The sequence below is a fragment of the Python bivittatus genome, unplaced genomic scaffold (assembly GCF_059951505.1).
Source record: "Python bivittatus isolate LINGU-HERP-01145 unplaced genomic scaffold, Pbiv_v1 ctg000200_np1212, whole genome shotgun sequence".
NCBI lineage: Eukaryota > Metazoa > Chordata > Lepidosauria > Squamata > Pythonidae > Python > Python bivittatus.
In genome coordinates, this window is record NW_028277040.1 from 17537674 (window position 1) to 17555954 (window position 18281).

At 37.6% G+C, this 18281-nt stretch overlaps 1 protein-coding gene across 5 annotated transcripts in view; it reads right to left on the reverse strand.

Annotated features, from left to right (window-relative positions):
* Window positions 1-18281, reverse strand: part of ITGA4 (integrin subunit alpha 4) — a 45970-nt gene that overhangs the window by 16367 nt on the left and 11322 nt on the right. For all 5 annotated transcript variants that reach the window (XM_007422292.4, XM_088135741.1, XM_088135740.1 and 2 more), the window contains 12 exons: window positions 17974-18103; window positions 16537-16622; window positions 15638-15700; window positions 15403-15540; window positions 14003-14114; window positions 12922-13016; window positions 11648-11738; window positions 8262-8307; window positions 7403-7557; window positions 5624-5781; window positions 2811-2960; window positions 1210-1286 (listed from right to left, as the gene is read on the reverse strand). In XM_007422292.4, the coding sequence (XP_007422354.4) occupies window positions 1210-1286; window positions 2811-2960; window positions 5624-5781; window positions 7403-7557; window positions 8262-8307; window positions 11648-11738; window positions 12922-13016; window positions 14003-14114; window positions 15403-15540; window positions 15638-15700; window positions 16537-16622; window positions 17974-18103 (1301 nt within the window). The remainder of the gene's footprint in view (window positions 1-1209; window positions 1287-2810; window positions 2961-5623; window positions 5782-7402; window positions 7558-8261; window positions 8308-11647; window positions 11739-12921; window positions 13017-14002; window positions 14115-15402; window positions 15541-15637; window positions 15701-16536; window positions 16623-17973; window positions 18104-18281) is intronic.

Sequence of the window (18281 nt, forward strand, 5' to 3'; positions counted from 1 at the left end):
TGTTTATGTTAACTAGGTTTGCAGGTGATGTCATTTAAGCCCACATATCTATTTATTCTCCTCAAGGAAGGTAAGACTGGCCTGCGAGACTATTATATACACAAAAATGGAAAGACTCTGAAATACCCACAACGAAGGAATGGTTGGTGAAGATGACAGAACTAGCAGAGATGGCAAAATTAACTTGTTTGATTAGAGAGAGATCAGCAACTACATTTATCAGTGACTGGAAACCCCTTATGGACTTTTTGCTGAAAAAGAGAAAAATTTATGGGTTTGAAGATTAGAAAGGTAGCTTATGGAAAGAAGGGAATTATGATATAACCTTAGAGAGGGTAAAATATAAATGCATTTATAACCGCTGTCAAAAAGATCAGAAGCCGCTTCTTTATAATCTTTTCTTTTCTTGATTGATTGATTGATTTCAAGACTGGCAGGTCCAAAGAGCAGCCTGGGTTCCATGCATGAACTGGGTTTCCCCAACCCTGTTGCCCATTAGAATAGGGGAACCTTCCCAATGTCCGTATTTGTGTATTTAATAATACATGGAAAGCCACTAAGTAATCTAGTGTTTTAAGATTTAATACTAACTGAGAACAATTGCCTACATGGAAAATATGCAGAGCCCAAAACAAAGAAGGTATAAAAATATTAACAACCGTTAAGTTTATTGAAAGAAGGGAAAACAGAGTGCTCATTTTGTGCCACTGGCAGAATGATTATAAAAAATATTTTATATTGTTTAATCTTAGGAAGTTGCTATGCTTCCAAGAATGTACTCTTTTGTTAAATTATAATGCAGGGGTCTATATGGACATCAGTGGATCTGTTGCATTCATAGATAATATCAAGACAGATTTTTTAACCGTTATTTGTTAAATGTGATAGATTGGCCTGGTTTACACATAACATTGAACTGGAAAGAGTCAGTCTGCATATCATGCTAAGTCAGAGAAGCAAACAATTTATTTTAGATATACTGTATCTCATGTAGTGCCAAGGCTCTGCATGTTTACTCAACTTCTCTTTGTGTCAATGGGACTCCATTGTGTAGCCTCAGACAATTCTCAACAAGATTCTTTATGTCCTGAGAAACTATCAGGCATTCCATCCCATCCCTTCTAAAATGAACATATTTTTTTTAGGTAGAGTTGAGTTAATAAAGCTTGTTCAGTTTCTCTCACCACTTATGAAATATACTGCACTTACTTTGGAAATAAAAGTTTTCCAGACACTTGAAGGTTTGCTGAACAATTTTCTTGAGTACAAAATCTTGCAAAGACAAACTTTGAAAGAACAACAAGAACAAAATCTTTTTAGAATAATTTTGCACGCATACATTCAAAAATATTTCTACCATGAAATCCAAAATGACCAATAAGAAAACATCATCATCTGCCTTTCAAATTACATGAACCTAGCACCTAACACTTCAGTCATGCCAACCTGTGTTACCTGAGGCAGAAGGTAACCTCATTCTAGGCAGCTTTCTTAACCAATAATTATAGTGACCACATTTTCTTGGAAAAAAAGACAGGACAAACCTGAAAAAGGGGCAAATATGAGAGAGATTCCTAAGGATTAATGTTTATAAATTTACAAAGTAAAATTCAACTCTAGAATTTTCTATTTCTATTTATTCAAGAAAATAAATAAATTAAATAACTCTAAAGGACAGCTTTCTGAAATAAAGGACTGTCCTTTATAATAAAGGATGTATGGTCACTATACCAATAGTTCAAGTAGTTGTGTACCAATAGTTCAATAGTTGTAGTGTGGCTGAAGCCTGAACACCTCAACACCAAATATGGGCTATTCTTGTAAGAACATATAGTGAAAAAGCAGCAAAATCCTCTCCCATACACAAATACATAAAGATGCCAAACCTCAGAAATAAGCAATTTGGGACCTTGAGCCAGCAAGACCCAGAAACATTTCCCCTATCTTGAGTAAAAATACAATAACAATAAATTAAATCATTAACCAGTTGCTGTCATTTTATAACAAAAATAATTAAAAACAATGATTCTGGGACAGCCATATCACACTGCTTTATGACAAGATCTACCAAAATAGTGTGTGATGAGAAGAATACTTCTAGTAAATGAAATAGTTTCCAAAGCAAAGTGATAACCAAGAACAGAAGTTAGGGTTAACATAACTCCTTTGACATTTTTGTCTGATGCTACTAGGAAACTTCATAGAGAAACAAATCCCTTTGACCTTTCATCACAATAGTATTTGTCTAGAGAGCATGTATTAATTTAGAGGGTTTTTTTAAAAATATTCAATTGCTTTTCTATCCTTTATACTGGAAAAGTTAGTATCAGAAAATAAAAATATTTGCCTTGATCCAAAGAATTACATAAAATTCTTATGTCTGAACTACTGCCTGTGGATTAAGGCAGTAAGTTAGTCATTTGGCTTAAAATGCATAGAGGTGGTTTACCAACTGACATTTATAGGACCATCTGAAGTATATACAAGGCTAGGGCTTTATCGTGTCTCTATTACATTAAAAGAACAGAAGAATCACAACAGCAGATCATGATCCAAGCTCCCTACAGTTTTATCAGATACCGAATTTAGCACAAATGTGTTCGCCCTCCCTCCCTTATGCATGAGAAAATGCTCTCTCTATAGTTCCATATGTGATAATGCTATAAAAAATCAGGCCTTTATTCCTACCCACCGAGTCCATAGAAGTAAAAAATGATGGTGGATCTGAAACAGAAAAGTAGCCCGTTGCAGCTGGTGTCCACCAGCTTGTTAGAGTTCATCTCCCATAATACCAAGCCAGCATGACATACCTTGCTGTGTACAATATTATCCTCCTTCCGTTGCTGAAGTACTGGCTGGAGTGGTTGGAGTTCATCAGTATTTCTCTTCTTCAAAACATGGTGCCCAAGGTGATAGGCGGCTTCAACATGTATAGGAGTCCGGATATCCCTTACATCTTTCTAAGCATATGAAATCAAATAAATGAATTACATAAAAATGAAAATAATACTCTTCTTTTATATGAATCAGATGGTTCATATTAATAACTGAAATATTAATATCAAGGTTTGGACAGCATCAAGGCTGATGCTTCAGGAATGCCATGGGGCCTTTCCATGTCTGAATAAAGAGCTTCTTTTTAATTTCCCTACACATCTGGTTAATAGTTTGATACTGTCTGTATATTAAACTGTACACATACACACAAGAACCTTGATAAAAATTACTAAACGTTGAGTGAGAGAGAGAAAAAAAGAGCCTTTTCTGTTGTGGCATTATCTAAATATTAAGGGGACACATAATTTTCCACATTCCACACTGTGTCCTCAGGGCATTACTATGCATGGAGGCTGGAATGGTAAGAGAGGAGACTAGAATATGGCAGGCTGTGCTACACTACTGGCTGAAGCTGACACTTTCCCCTATAGGTTTAGTTCCACTGACAGTAGAGGACAGATTTCAAAGTGGGTGGAAACAAGCATTTTACCACAAGCTCTCACTCCCAGGACTTTCCCCCACTTACTTACTATCTCTGGGCTATGAGCATGCAAGGGCCAAACTCAAGCAATGTTTGTTCAACATATTGTCAAACAGATGCTGGTAATACCACTCAGCTTTCCAGACAGATTGAGATACACTCTGGTGCCAGCTATATATCTCGCCCAGCTTAACTTCCAAATAAGAGAAAGGCCTTCACATTAGCCCAGTGTTGGCTAGGGAATTCTGGGAGTTATCCCATACATCTTCAAGTTGCCAAGGTTGAGAAACACTGCATTAGCCTGATGCAATGCTCTTCTTCAGCACTTCTGACTTGAATGTACAGAAAGTATGTCCCTGGGACCCAGGACAGGTTGAAACTATTGAACATGTTCTTCTGTACTGCCACTTTTATATGGAACCCTGAAATGCTCTAATTACTCCACTCCTGACCAGCAAAACAGAATTCACCAATCAACAGTATAAGCAATTTCTATTTCCCGACATTTATCCTGAAATAACACACAGTTTTGCATGGCGGCATGCAAAATCAAGCAAAGGATAATTAAGAGCAACTGAACCTGCCCAAGTATGGATATTCTCTTCTATTGGTAAGTGTGGATAGTCAGAAATGGATCAGGCTTGCATTAACCCTTGGTTATTTTTTAACTTCTTGAGTTAAAAAGAAGTTAAACTTCTTGAGAGTGTTTTTAGCACATTTAAACACATTTCCCTTTTTTTGAGAAATATTTTAGATCCCTCAATGTTTTTATTATTTTATCCAAAAGCTGATAACACCTTTATACCATTAAGTTCAGTCCAATTATGTTACCCAAGAATAAATTGCTAAAATACTCATGGATGTGTTTCAGCATCTGCTAGACCTTTGTACATCATTCATTGTACTCATTTGATGTTATTTACTACATTCATACAACTGCCTTTAAAACAAGTTCTTTGGGCAGCTTGGGGGGAAAAACCCCCCAATATGAAACAAATGCTCTTAATACCCCAGATTTAAACTCTCCCTTATAATGCTGCTAAGCAAATCTATTCAAAAGCAAGTGTATGCAAAAATACAGCCTAAATAGCTTGAACATTGCATATTTAAGAATGTTTTTAGCATAATTTTTATTGCTATCTTAAGATGACTTATAACGCGTATCTTAAGATAATGTGTGAGATTTTCTTGCTCAGGAAAGATACCCTTCCCTCTATGGTCCATGCTGTTTAACTTGATCAACTTATAAAGCCCAGACTGAGTCATATTTAAATGTTTTGAGTCTCTTAGATTTATTGTACTGTAATATAAATGGAAGTGCTGCCTATGTTAAAGTACCTAAGGGAGGACAGTGGAGGAATTAGCATAGATCTCGAAACGGCAATGAAGCTGATATTCCATTTCTCTCTTTGATTAATGGTGCAATCCTGACCTTACTAGGACGTAAGTCCCATTGAGCATAATGGATGTCATTCCTGACTAAACAATACATTTAGGTTTAAATTCAAGATATGGAAACTTGTATGCTACAGGAATTACTATCCTTGTATGCTGGAATAAGTACATTTCCTTTACTTTTTCCTAGGTATGGAGGTTTCTATGTTGGGTTTAACTGCTTGTGAAAATAAATCTACATAAAGAATCACAGATCATAATAAAGTTGATTAAATTATTCCCATGGTATGGGAGATAAACAGCCACTGATTGTCCTTCCACAGGTCCCCTGCTTTAATTTTCACCTACAAGCTTGTTTTGATCAATTCATATGTTATTTGATTCATTCTAATTTTCCACAAGGCTTTCCCTGCATCTGCTCTACATTATTTTCATTACACCAATTAGCTATTAATGATTTTCTCAGGTATTGAAAAAGCATGATTTGAAAAGTGAAAGGTTGACACCTGACACCAAATTCATTTAACCCCAATGTTTTCATACAAGTTCAAAAGTTACAGGAAGAGGGAGAAAGACGATTTGTAATCATGTGAAACAAAAATTGTGATGTAAGACTCAAAAGAGTCTATTTTTATGGCTTGAATACATCTCGGCTGGTGACCACGGTCAGAGTTTGCTGCAGACCTGATAGGAGGAGGTTAGACACACTAATCACTTCCATGCCAGTAAGTCTAGTAAAGGCAACATTACCCTCATGAACGCCTGGTGGGTTCTGCATGTAAGATTGCTGCTGCTATAAATCCGGATACTTCCAGAGGTGGTTTCAGAAGTTCCATTAGAGGAAAAATAAAACCTTGCTGCAATATCTGGCCTTCTACTAATATCCAGGCTTATATTATAAAGCAATACTTTAATTATTAAAAAAAAAAAAAAGGAGTAAGAGAAAGGGTTATAAAAAAAAACTTTAGAAGCATTTCCATATTCATTAAACTGACTGTGAGCTACTTATGTTAAAATATAATATACAATGCAGTAAGTTGTAAACAGTTCTACATTTTCAGGATTTTCTGTCCAAACTCTGGAATGTCACTTTTTATTTTTAAATCTTAAAACAAATCAAATGTGTAATCTGAATGTGGTGTGTGACTCTGGGTGCATGTGTATATATGAGGATACTTCAATGCCTTTCTTTTAGCATGACATAGTTCTCTGTCTTCATACAAATATAATGCTGCTTAGAGAACATATAGCTTTTCTCCAGAGTGTGCTCTAAGTCTGTAATTTACCAAGCTACAATAGTCTGCATAAAGGACTATGTACTTACCAACCTTTTTACACTGGTTTCAAAAGTGAACTGTAGTACATACATAAAAAAAACCCTGCAAGACTATGAGCAGATCTCTCCTTTTATTATCATAACCCCTAAGGAGGAACATTGTGGGCTAATTATGCCAGGATAAATTACTTTCAAATTATATTTTGTGTGCGGGCGTGTGTGCATGCGTGCGCACATGCATGCCTTTGAGTGATGCCTGGAGAAGTCCACGCAGTCTTCTTGGCAACATCTTTGGAAATGGCTTGCCCTTTCTTTCTTCCTAGAGCTGAGAGAGAACGACTGGTGCAAAGTCACCCAGCTAGCTCCATGCCTAAGGCAAGATCAGAATTCAGAATTTCTTCGTCTCTAACCAAACGCCTTTAACCAATACACCCAACTTGCTCTCTATGATCTTCTTAGGTCACATTAACTCTTGTACTTTTTTTTAAAGTTGCACTATTCATTTTTTGGACTAAAGCATGGACATCTGAGACACACTGTTCCCCACTGTTTCTGACCAGTAGGCTGGTCAGAAATCAAGATTTGATGCAGGATTTCAGAGGGTTTTGTTTCTAAACTTACAACAAGCAAGTAATTCTCAAGAAGGGGGATGATATTGAAGGTACAATGTGTTGTGTTATTGACTTGGGTTTCTGCCATTTTCTTAATTCCTTGTAATCACTGGGTTCTATCCTCAAGCATGGTCATGTTCTTCCAGTGACTTGCCAGACACTAACCTCTGCCAGAGTTATAAGCCTACTAAGGCTTCACCCTAAACCAGTCCTTTAGAAATGAACCCCTTAACTCTCATCCTTTGATCCTCTGTCCCTGGGCTCTCTTGCAGTGTGAGCATTTTCCCCCTAAATGTTACAACACCAATTTGCAGCCAGAGGTGAAATGACTGCCACCAAGATTTTTGTTGCTGGATGTTTCCCTTTTTTTGAAGGTGGATTATTTTTGGTGACTTAGCATACCTTATTCCCTTGCTGACAGAAAATGGCAGGAAATCATGCTGCCAATTTTTGATGCACAACCTTTAGGGAATTTAGAGGATGTAGAACACTCATCTGTGTTGTAAACCACTGGCAAAATAGCAGTGGATAACCACTAGCTTTGATTTGTGGATCAGCTAGTAAGAAATTCCTTTTAACCATCAGCATTAATTTTTTGAATATTAAGTTAGGAAAGTGCTAAGCACAAAGTAAGCAGCTTACCTATGTAACCTGGTATGGTTTGGCTACTATAGTTAAAACAAAGCATTAGATCAATGCACACAGCTGGTTGTCCATTTCTCACACAGTCCACTATGGTTCGGTTTACAGAGTTGGGGTGTTTTAATGATGCTTCCACAATAATTACAGCCCTTGTCCTAAAAAGGGGAAATTCATAATCACAAGATGCTCTATTAATATTCATAATTCTTGGCATTCCTTTTTTTTTTTTTAAAAGACAAACACATTGATTTAGATTCTAATGGATCAAATGACATATTAATTATGTAGCATGCATTTCTAACTTTTTGTTATTATTTAAAAGCAGACAAGATCAGAATTGTAGTGAGCTGAAACCAGAGGCTGAGTTTTTCTTTCCTTGCTCATGATCCTTGCTCAAAATGCCACTGCCTTTCACAGAGGTAATTTATAGAAAGATATAGATGGGGATGAAAGGATTGGGTCACTTCTGAAAGTCAAAATCTCTATATGGATCAGAGTACCCAAACTTACTTTGAAAGCTGATTTAGTTTTGTGTTACGTATAGTTAAATATTTTAATCCAATAAAGTTTGCAGAAGAAATGCCACACTTCCTTTTCCCTTCAAAACCCCTCTCTGAGTGGTAATGAACACCTAATGACAGTATCTTAGGATGCAAGACATGACTGTGAAATATATAAATCCTGAGGCGCCCATTGCTTGGAAAATAAATCTTAGTGCTCCAACATATTAAGTATTTAAGTGATGTACTAACATCGGAGCTTAATGACTAAGTTCAGAGTTTAATAGTTTGATGAGATCAGCTGTATATTGCTAAATTTAGTTCAGTTGTCTCTACACCCTAAAATGTGCTTGACCCACCTCAATACTACAGCAGAATCTGACAAAAAAGCACCAACTGCTACATCTGTAGAAAAACAAGAACAATATAGGTTGAGAACTGAGTCATTAGAAATGATCTCTTAGGCACTTTTCCTTTATTGCATATTCATCTCTGGACTGCATTAAATTGCTATTTGTACATTATTAATTAGATGAATATCCTGATATGTTAAGACATGTTTTATCATTAGAATTTCTGAAACAGATTTATCAAAATATGGCTTCATTGTTTTAATTAGTTTATTTACTTCTGCTCCAAATCCACAAGAAATCTGAAACTGAAGAAAGTAAATTTTAGAGCCCCCCAACTGGAAGAGCAATTATTTAGAGCAAAAAATTAAACTCCTAGTCAAAATTTAAAGATAGTAATTTACAGTCCTCCCTGCTTCAGCAGCCTTCTTTCCAATATGTGGAAGGGAAAGAGGTCACTTGGGCATAACCATCTCTAACCTTTGAAGGAGATTCTTCATGTACTTTGGATCAGTGGCATCTGTGGGATCTTGCTGGATTTGTCAGAATGAGAAAAGCAGCGTTGTGGCATCATGGCACGAGCTCCGTCTCTTTGGGGCCCCTGTGACAATACAACACCCAATGTAGAAAAAGAGCAGGACTTGCATCATGATGCCACAACACTGTTTTTATCAGTTTGACTCCTCCTCTTGCAGGTGCTGCTGCTGCTTTGAATTCCATATGCAATCAAGAACATCTGGAGAATTCAAGGAACCTTCAAGCACACCCTAGCTTCAATGGGCAAAGAGAAAGAATTTTCCCTTCTTTATTCCCTTGGCAGTGTAGCACATACAGCCCCACTGTCCTTCCCCTGGTTGCCTGAAGGGGCCTGATGCATCACACCAGGGAACACTCAGTTAACTAAAAAGTTCTAACAAAATATTCTCAGCAAAAAGCACTTCCCACAATGCTTGAGAGGAAGCATTGGAAGACAACAATATAAAATTGTGGTTGTTGTGTAAATATGCCAAGTGTCTTATCCACTTCCTTATTTCTCATTGCTTTCCTAGGAAGTATTTACCAGGATTGTTGAAAGGCCTGTTCTGTCTGCAAACATGACTGGGTTACAACTACCTCTAACACTATACAAGAAGAAAAGAATTTTGTCAGTGTCATTAGCATCTGTGCTGGTACAACACATCCAATCTTCACCTCACACTTCCTAAGAGTCAAAATAAGACAGGAATATAAATATAATAATGATTTCTTTAATTTCATTTCATTCTTCTTTTTTAGTCTTCTCTGTATAACTTCTCAGTAAAATCCCGCACATAGAAGCTATTCACTCATTGTGACAGATCAGCTTGTTAGATATGTCTTCAACACAAGATGCCAGGAACCTTTGATGAGAATAGTTCAGAGAGCATCCTCGTGATTAGTTTTAGGCTTCTTTATGGTGATGCTGATAGGCAGAAGCTCCTAGAGTGCAGAATTTGCATTATGCAGTAAGCCATGAACAAAATTAAGCAATTGTTGTCAAGCAGCATGGCTCTAGAGAAGGAGCAATTGAGCAAACAAGCCTTGTTCACCAATACCTAACAAGTTTCTCATGTCATGTGACCATGCTAATAATTACCATTGTTCATGGCATTCTTCTGGACCAGTGAACCCCAATGGACCCCACCAGTGAGAGTTGTAGATTGGAGGCACCCTGTTACATTGTTTCCCCCTCCTTTATGGTTCCAGCCTTGGGGATGAACAGCTGAGCTCTGCTGTGGAGTGCAACAAGACTTGGTTCTCTCCCTCATACAGTTTAACATTTACATGATACCACTGGGGAAGTCAGCTGTCAGTCTGGGATGAAGGATACTGTACCCTGCTATTCCAGGCTGGATGAGGATACTGTGGAAACCCTGATCCAAAGTCTAGAAGCTGTGAGGACAGCTGTGAGCCTGTATGGTCAAAACAAGCTCAAATTAAACCCCTGCAAGATGGAGCCATGATCAATCTGGCTCTATCCCAACTCCAACATTGGCTGTGGATAGGGGGGCAATTCCCCCAAAGGAGCAGCTCCATTGTTTAGGAGTCTTCCTGCAGTTGTCTGCTAGAGAAGCAGGTGGAGGATAGAGTTGGGAGACTTTGCCTAGCTTCAGCTGGTGCACTAATTGAAAGACTTCTTTGGACCAGGAAGTTCTGAAAAGTGTGACTCATTCCCTGAGCACCTAACTTAGACTACTGCAATGCAGTCCACATGGGACTGCCTTTAAAGATAATTTGGAAATTACTGTTCCAAAATGCGGTGGCCTGACTACTAATTGGAGGTTTAGCAATGTAAATGCCATGCTTTAGTTGCTGCATTGACTACTAATTTTCTTCTGAGTCCAATTCAAAGTGTTGGCTTTAACCTAAAAAGCCCTATGTGGCTTAGCTCCCAGGTCCCTCTAGAATTGTCTCTCCCAGCCAGTCTTGACCCATAGCGTGTATGCAAAGGGAGGCAGAGGGACCCCACCATACATGAAGGCAAGGGTTGGGGGCAGGACAATGGTCTTTCTTGGTAGCTTCCCCTGGCTTTGGTATACCTTGCCTCTTGAGGTATGCGATTCTTCCCACTTACTGGCTTTTAGGAAGAGGCTAAAGATCACTTTGTTCCACATGGCATGTGATTACTAATGGTGGCAAGGTGCCTCATGGTAAGTCTGATTGGTTCACAAATTGAATCTTCTTAGTTTTACACTTGTATACTTGAGTCTTCTCTTTTGTGGAACTGTAAACTGCCTTGAGTTTTTGAAGCTGGCAGTACATCCTTTCTCCGATAAATAAATAACCCAGGAGTAAGTTTTATCAGAGCCAACAAGATATGCTCCCGTGCAAGTGCACATGGTATAATAGCCTTACAGCTCTTAAACAACATTTCACTTTGCAACCTGAATGCTCAGAACACCGGGTGCGACCATTGTGGCATGTACTAGGTATATTGCACTTACATGGCAGAATTACAGTTTTAGGTGTTTTGATCTTCTCACCCCACTACTAAAGTTTCCTAATAAAATTACATGTCTGTTTCTGTTTTTCCATTTTCTTCTTTCCAAGTTGCCAAATTCCAGTACGTTAGTCTGAAAAAGAATTTAGCATAGCAGTGCTGCAATTTTAAAGCATTAGAAAGGTCTGTTTAATTAAATGAGACTCAGTGCTAAATAGATGCCTGTGGGACCGTGCATATTAATTCACTTACGTATAAACAAGCTGTCTTTAAATTGCTTTTTAAAACATTTGTGTTTTATGCCAGTTCTATTGTATTTTATCATTTGGGTCAGACTGATTTTGATTTATTCATTTAGGTTTATGTCTCAGAGAGATGGGCAAGAAATAACAAATATTCCCCAGCTGGTTTAAAGCAAACAAAATACATAACTCACCTGAATACCCATTGCTGTCTACATCAATTCTCCCAGATATGGATTGACCAAACATGCGTAAACCATTGCTGATTTGATGTCCTTGAATTCTCTAAAAATTATTATTAAAACAAAAATGTTTGGGGATGAGGAACAGTAGTTTTTTTTTTAAAAAAAAGCACTGTATTTGCAGTTGAAGAATAACAGAAAATAAATAATCCTTTCCTCATTGTGGAGGGTTTGTATTCAGTACTAAATTTAAATGATGATTCTCTCAACATCCCAGAATGCTTCTTCCTTTACTAGACTCCTCTCAGGATTAAGCAAGCACTGAGCTACTCCGAGAGCAACACCTGATCTTCCATTAGGCTAAGACAAAATGGGCCACATTCTCAAAAGTAATGGGTGGGACCCTGCCCAAAAAAGTTGTATTGATTTTATTCCATCTACATTTAAGGGAATGTATTGATGTTGGATATAATTAAATTAATTATAGCTAACATTACTTTGTCTTTTTTCTGCTCTGTCACACATTAAAAATTATAATTTGGTAACAACTCTGGACAGGGAGGGGGCATGTGAAAGAGTTTCAGGATCTACAGGTGGCCTTGGAACCTCAGGACATGCATTTCCGTTCTACAACAACTTCTGTGCTGTTTCCTTAAAATATTGTTAGCATAAGCAACTTGCTTCTACAGTTGAGCTGGACCACCTGTGAACCTTTAAGTCTGATACTATGACTCAGTTTTGCAACTTACTACTAATAGAAAAAGGCTGACATGTAGTGGTCTTTTTCCATTAATGACAGATAGAAGGAAGGGCTGTTAAGCAAACGGCAAAACACACTGAGCAGGCAGAAGGGTTCTGACTAAGAGTACCAAATAGATGGAACAATATGACTCAGATCTTTGTTAGGCATTCCACCCTTCCTCTTCTCCTGCCCTAATCTACTAATACTTGGAGCTGTAACCCAGTATCTAGTTACTGGGGAAATTCTGTCAAAGCATCCCTACCCTGCTTGCTCTCCACTTATATATTCTGCTTAATACAAACACGTGAATATAAGTAGCTGATTTATACTAGTTCATCTAGACCAATGGACTGATTGGCAATTGTCTTCCAGGACTCCATGCTGGAGATTTTTCAAACCTGCCTGGAAATACTGGAAAATTGAACTGGGGACCTTGACAATTGAGCCCACTTAAACAAACAAACAAACAAGCTAAGCCATGTACTTTGTTACAGCTGGATATTCATTAAAAACAGTAGTCATGGGGACAGTTAAAGAGACCTACCTGTGAAAAAGTTGGTGATATTCCATCTTCCCTGCCATTGTATATATAAACTGAACCTTCTAAATCATTTTCTTGTGGAGCCCCAATGGCTACATCTGTAAAAACCAATGGAACATGAAACCATCCATGTGTTAATTACATTTTACGATTCTTTTTTTAAATAGAAAAATAATGATGACTAATTCATGTAATTAGAGAGGAAGCTAGTATAGCCCCCCCCCCTTTATTTTTTATAGAAGAATCACAAGATAATGGAGGAATTGACTTGACAGAGTAGAAGAAGGGAAAGGCAGATCTGTATTAGGGGACAAAACCTCCAGGGCTAGAGAGGGAGATTTCAATAAGCTAGATTCTATTTCCCTTGTAGTTAACTATTGGAGAACTTCAGAAAGATACATCAGAAAACTTTAGATAGAGATAGAGCAAATGATAAGTTATTAAGTTGCTCTCACAGATCAATATAATAGTCTATAATTTGGGGAAACTGTAATGCAGGGAAACTTCAACTGCTGTACATTCTTACACATTTTTTTAAAGTCAGCTATAAGTTATACCAAGTAAAGCAGGTAAAATCCAATGGGAAACAGATTCCTTTGCTGAAATAGATTTCCCTTTCCTTAGTGGGTCCCCATGCTCCCTGAATATTCCCTAAGGGCACTGGAGTTCTACCACAATGGATTTGGGGAGATAAAAGGATGAAGGGGAAAATGATGTTGCGTGTAAGCCCATATCCAGGCGTTCTACCAATTTTTTTTTTTTTATAAGAATTCATAACAGCCACGTCCTTCATCCTAAACGTTACATATAAAATGAATTCAAGAATTTGGAAAATCTTTTTTCTTGAGACAAAAAAGCTACTGCCAATTAAAGGAAGTGCTAGATTAAAACTAATTAATCAATATTGATTAGCTATAAATATTTGCTGCTAGGCACAGCATGGAATCAAAATACAACAATCTTAAAATAATTCCATACACCTCTAGACATGGTTCAGAATAGCTGCATTCACAGGTAATACTGAGCAATGCACCCTCCCTTCCCTTTTACAACACTACAGATTTTTAAAGAAACTTATTAATACCTTCGAAGCCATCATTATCAATGTCTCCTAAACAGGCAATGGAATCGCCAAACCTCGCTGCATACAAATCACTTCCAGCCAGTGCTGTCTGCAGCTCCACCATCTTTGCTCCCTAGAAAAATATGCTTTATTAACCCTGAGTTTCTAGTGTCATATTGCAATCACGTTGAGTTCTGTTTTGCTTTTAGGTGTACCCCCCAAACCACATGCAGCCTCCATTAAGTGTACCTCTTACAAACCTCCAGGCAGTGTTACCAAACTAAAATGTTCAACATATTCAGTTGCATTTTCTATAATAACAATTACTAAGGCTAATTGATTAAGGAAGTCATACCCCCACCCCACCCTAAATAATCATACAAGTAACTGACTAAATGTGCAACTGAAGAAAACTTCTACATTGTAAAGATGTACTTTAATAGTGCTGTGGAAAGCTTTTCATTGCTATCTCCTTCATAGGATTATTTAATAAAAGAGAAACCTAAATTGGGGGACATTTTAGTCTCTGTAAGTGATTTGACTTTTGGATGAAGGGGTACCTTAGCAACTTACAAGTATGAGATGAATAAGGTCTTTTAATGAAAAGTGTCTTCTGTTTGTATAACTTTGAGAAAGCAAAATCCACATCGAAAGGTTAAAAAGCAGAATTCCTGCCATTCACTTTCAAAATGGGACTATGCAAATGTTCAAATAACATTTGAAGGAAAAGAAGTTACCCACTGTAGCCAACAATTTCCCCCCAAAAGTTATATCCCCATGCAGTTTCACTTCCAGGAATATTCTTTCAGCAGCATTATAAAAGCATAAAGAAGTAGTGGTACTTCCTAGCTTTTCAGTACTATCCTCCAAAAAGTTTTTAAAAAAGGGGGGGGGGAATCCACAAACTATTTTGCATCACTCTAAACCAGTGTTTCTCAACCTTGGCAGCTTTTGAAGATGTGTGGACTTTAACTCCCAGAATTCCCCAGCCAGCACACATCTTCAAATTGCCAAGGTTGAGAAATATTGCTCTAAGCTAACCACATGCAAGGCAGACATTAGTCAGACAAAGCTTAGGTGCCTCCAGATGGGAATGTCCTTCTAGTGCTATCAGTCAAAACACGACTTTTCTTCACAAATATGTTGCAAAGAAGAGAAAAAAAAGTATGGAAGAAGGGTTGCAATATCTAGACCACCGTAAAAGTTCATAGCTATATTTTGGCAGTGGCACAGTAGACACTTTATCTGGAAATTCATTGCATTTCCATGTTAAAAAAATGTCCAACATTTCTATCTGTACAGGAAGCTATCCAAGTGATAATGAGCACTTTGAAAAAAGCTGGTCCTATGAATGGAGCATTATAGTTATCCATGTGAATCAACCCCACAACAACTGTCCACAAGAATGAGGAAATACTTACGGAACCTGAGTTGAGGTAAGCATAAACCCTTCCTTCTTCTCTGACTTTACTATGCATGGGCGCTCCAACTAGTAAGTCTGAAAGGCCATCCCCATTGAGATCCACCGCACAAACAGTAGCTCCAAAGTAAGAACCAAACTACCCACACAGAAGAGACATTGGTTAACCATGAAATCACCAAGGGGTATGGATATATCATGACATTTAGCAGTCTTTGTAAATATAGGAGTATTACCTTTTTACCCCTTAATTCACTTAAAATTGATAGTTGTTTGGGTTCAATTTTAAAAATGTAAACCTGAAATAAACAACAGAGGTCAGCTGCATCAGAGACCCTAAACAAACAAAAAACAAGAAGTTTCTTTATCAGTAGAAGAAGCACAGCAATATATAGGGTTACTACACGGTGAAAAATTAATGCTGGCCTGAAAGGGGCAATTGCCTGAGGCAACAGATTCTGGTAATCACCCATAGCAGCTTTCATGAACTTTCTGTTCCTCTATTAAGTTGGTTATGTTGCACAATTTGTCCTAAACATGCTTGCTGTCTCAGCTGAAATAGAAGTTACTCCATCAATAATAATGTAGGATTCAACCACTGGTCCAGCCAGCTTCTGTATGCAGATTGGTAGTATGAAATCATTAGTTCTTTGCCTCAAGCAGCAAACTGTCTTGGGTCACTTAAGTGAAGATTGATCAACTCAGGAACCTGTCTTTACAATGACCTGAGTTGGACATATCACTCCCTGATCCCCTCTACCTACAGCAGCTTCACGTGTTATACCAAAATATTATCCTCCCCCACTCACAAATTTTCCAAGACTATGCTTGTCTTCGTTTATTAAAGCAATGAAAATGCATTAATTCATGAACCTTCTATTAATACTTGGTATATGAAAGTCTGAGGATCATTGATCATCTCTAACACAAATACAGAAACAAGCAGCATCTATACATGAAAAATATGTCCTAGGAAAACATTTGTGGAAAAAAAAATAATCCTTAGATTATTTAGTTATCATCAAAGAACCTCTGGCAGATTCTGCACCGTTGCAAGCTGTGAATTTATTTTTAACCAGAAATATTTTCATAATATACCACCATTAAAACAAAAACAAAAAGCAAAACCTCTTACTTTACCAGTCTGCTCCTGCTGGGGAGCACCTCCAATTACTTCTGAAGTATGTGCAGAAAGGAAGTGACCTGCTCCAACAGAATAACCTGTCCATAAAATAACAATGGATGAATGTAATTAGTTTTCAAGTACAGTATTCTGTCTTACTGCAAATAATCTGAAGATTTAAAGGAATTCTTTCCCTTGATATTTGAGCACTGATTCCCATAACCAGGAATAAGAACTGCTTAAAAATGTATAAGCAGATTAATCCTGTGCCTTTGGCTGTGTGTCCGAAAGGTGGATACCCAACCCCTTTAGCAATCTGTTTAGGAACAACTATTACAATACTTCGATGGAATGCACCGAAAATGTGGACATATGCTTCTATAGAGTAATCCCATTTATACCACCCAGAGGGCGATCAGATGACTCTCCTGCTTGTCTCACAATATGGTTGGGAATTCATGCCACCATATGCTGTCTTGGCATATTCAACATACCTTGCTGAGTAGAACTAGTCTGAACAAGGGGGGAAAATGTGCAAATGTTTTTGTATACCAAAGTTAAAATTGGTAAGTTTGTCTATAAAACCAGTTTCCTGGGTGTGTATATATATATAGTGCAACCACTGAAAACTACTTTGCATATGTCCTGTTGAACATCTAAAGGGTGAATGATTCTCTAAGGAAAATAAAACAAGCTATGCTTTGAGTGAGAATCAGTCCTAGATAGATAGATATCTAGATAGACAGACAAATAAATAGATTTTCTACAGAAAGAATTTAATTCACAAATGCACACTGGGAAAAAAGAAGAAACTTCAGTATCTTAATATCGGTTCTGGTGGGATCTGATTTGCAACCCTTATCACATAAATGAAAAGCATAGAGCAAGAAATGTTGGAGTCAGAACATCTCAAACTCAAAATATTTTGCACAACCCCACCAAATCCCCACACATAAGGCAACAAAACATTGGGCTGCCATCTCCTAACATTTTCCTTTCTAAGAACACCAATGGAGTCCATGTAGGGCCCAGAGGCCATACTGATCACGCTTGAGGCTTCTGCTTGGCTTCTCACATGCTTTGTATATGGAAACGGAATTGTAAAATTAAGCCAGAAAGGGCAAAATACTTAGCCATCACTAAGGAATATGTCAGGAAGTACACTGCTGCCTTGGGCACCATCTTGCAGACCCAGATCAGGAGCAGCTGGCAACAGTACACAAATGGATCCATATTGCCATGATACACTGAAGCCTTAGCTGGTTGCAATGAGAAGAGTGGGAGTCCTTTTCAACGTAGCTCGCTGAAAGGACTCCTTAGGCAGAAATGAGGCTGTATTCATTGTAACAATAAATTACTTTCCTACTACTTTTTGTCTGGGAAGCATACTGTCAGCAACTACGTTAAGCTGAAAGTTCATACACAAATATTGAACATAAAATCATTTACCTAAATAACTTCCATACTTTACTTGGTTATTCACATCCAGATATGAAAGAAATATGTTTGCTGTTTTGTTGTATACAAAGATGGAACCAGCCCAATAATCTGATCCTGGGGCTCCCATAATAATTAAATCCTAGAAGAAAACAAAAAAGTTTAAGTCTTAATATATGTTTTGGAAGCTATAGTAGCTACTCCACTGCTAAGTACTTCCAAGCAAGCCAAATGAAAAAAGCCACTGTGTGAACAATACGCTACACAATGTACCTTTCTTATGCAGAGCATAAAAACTCACGGTGAAGTCCTCTATTTCC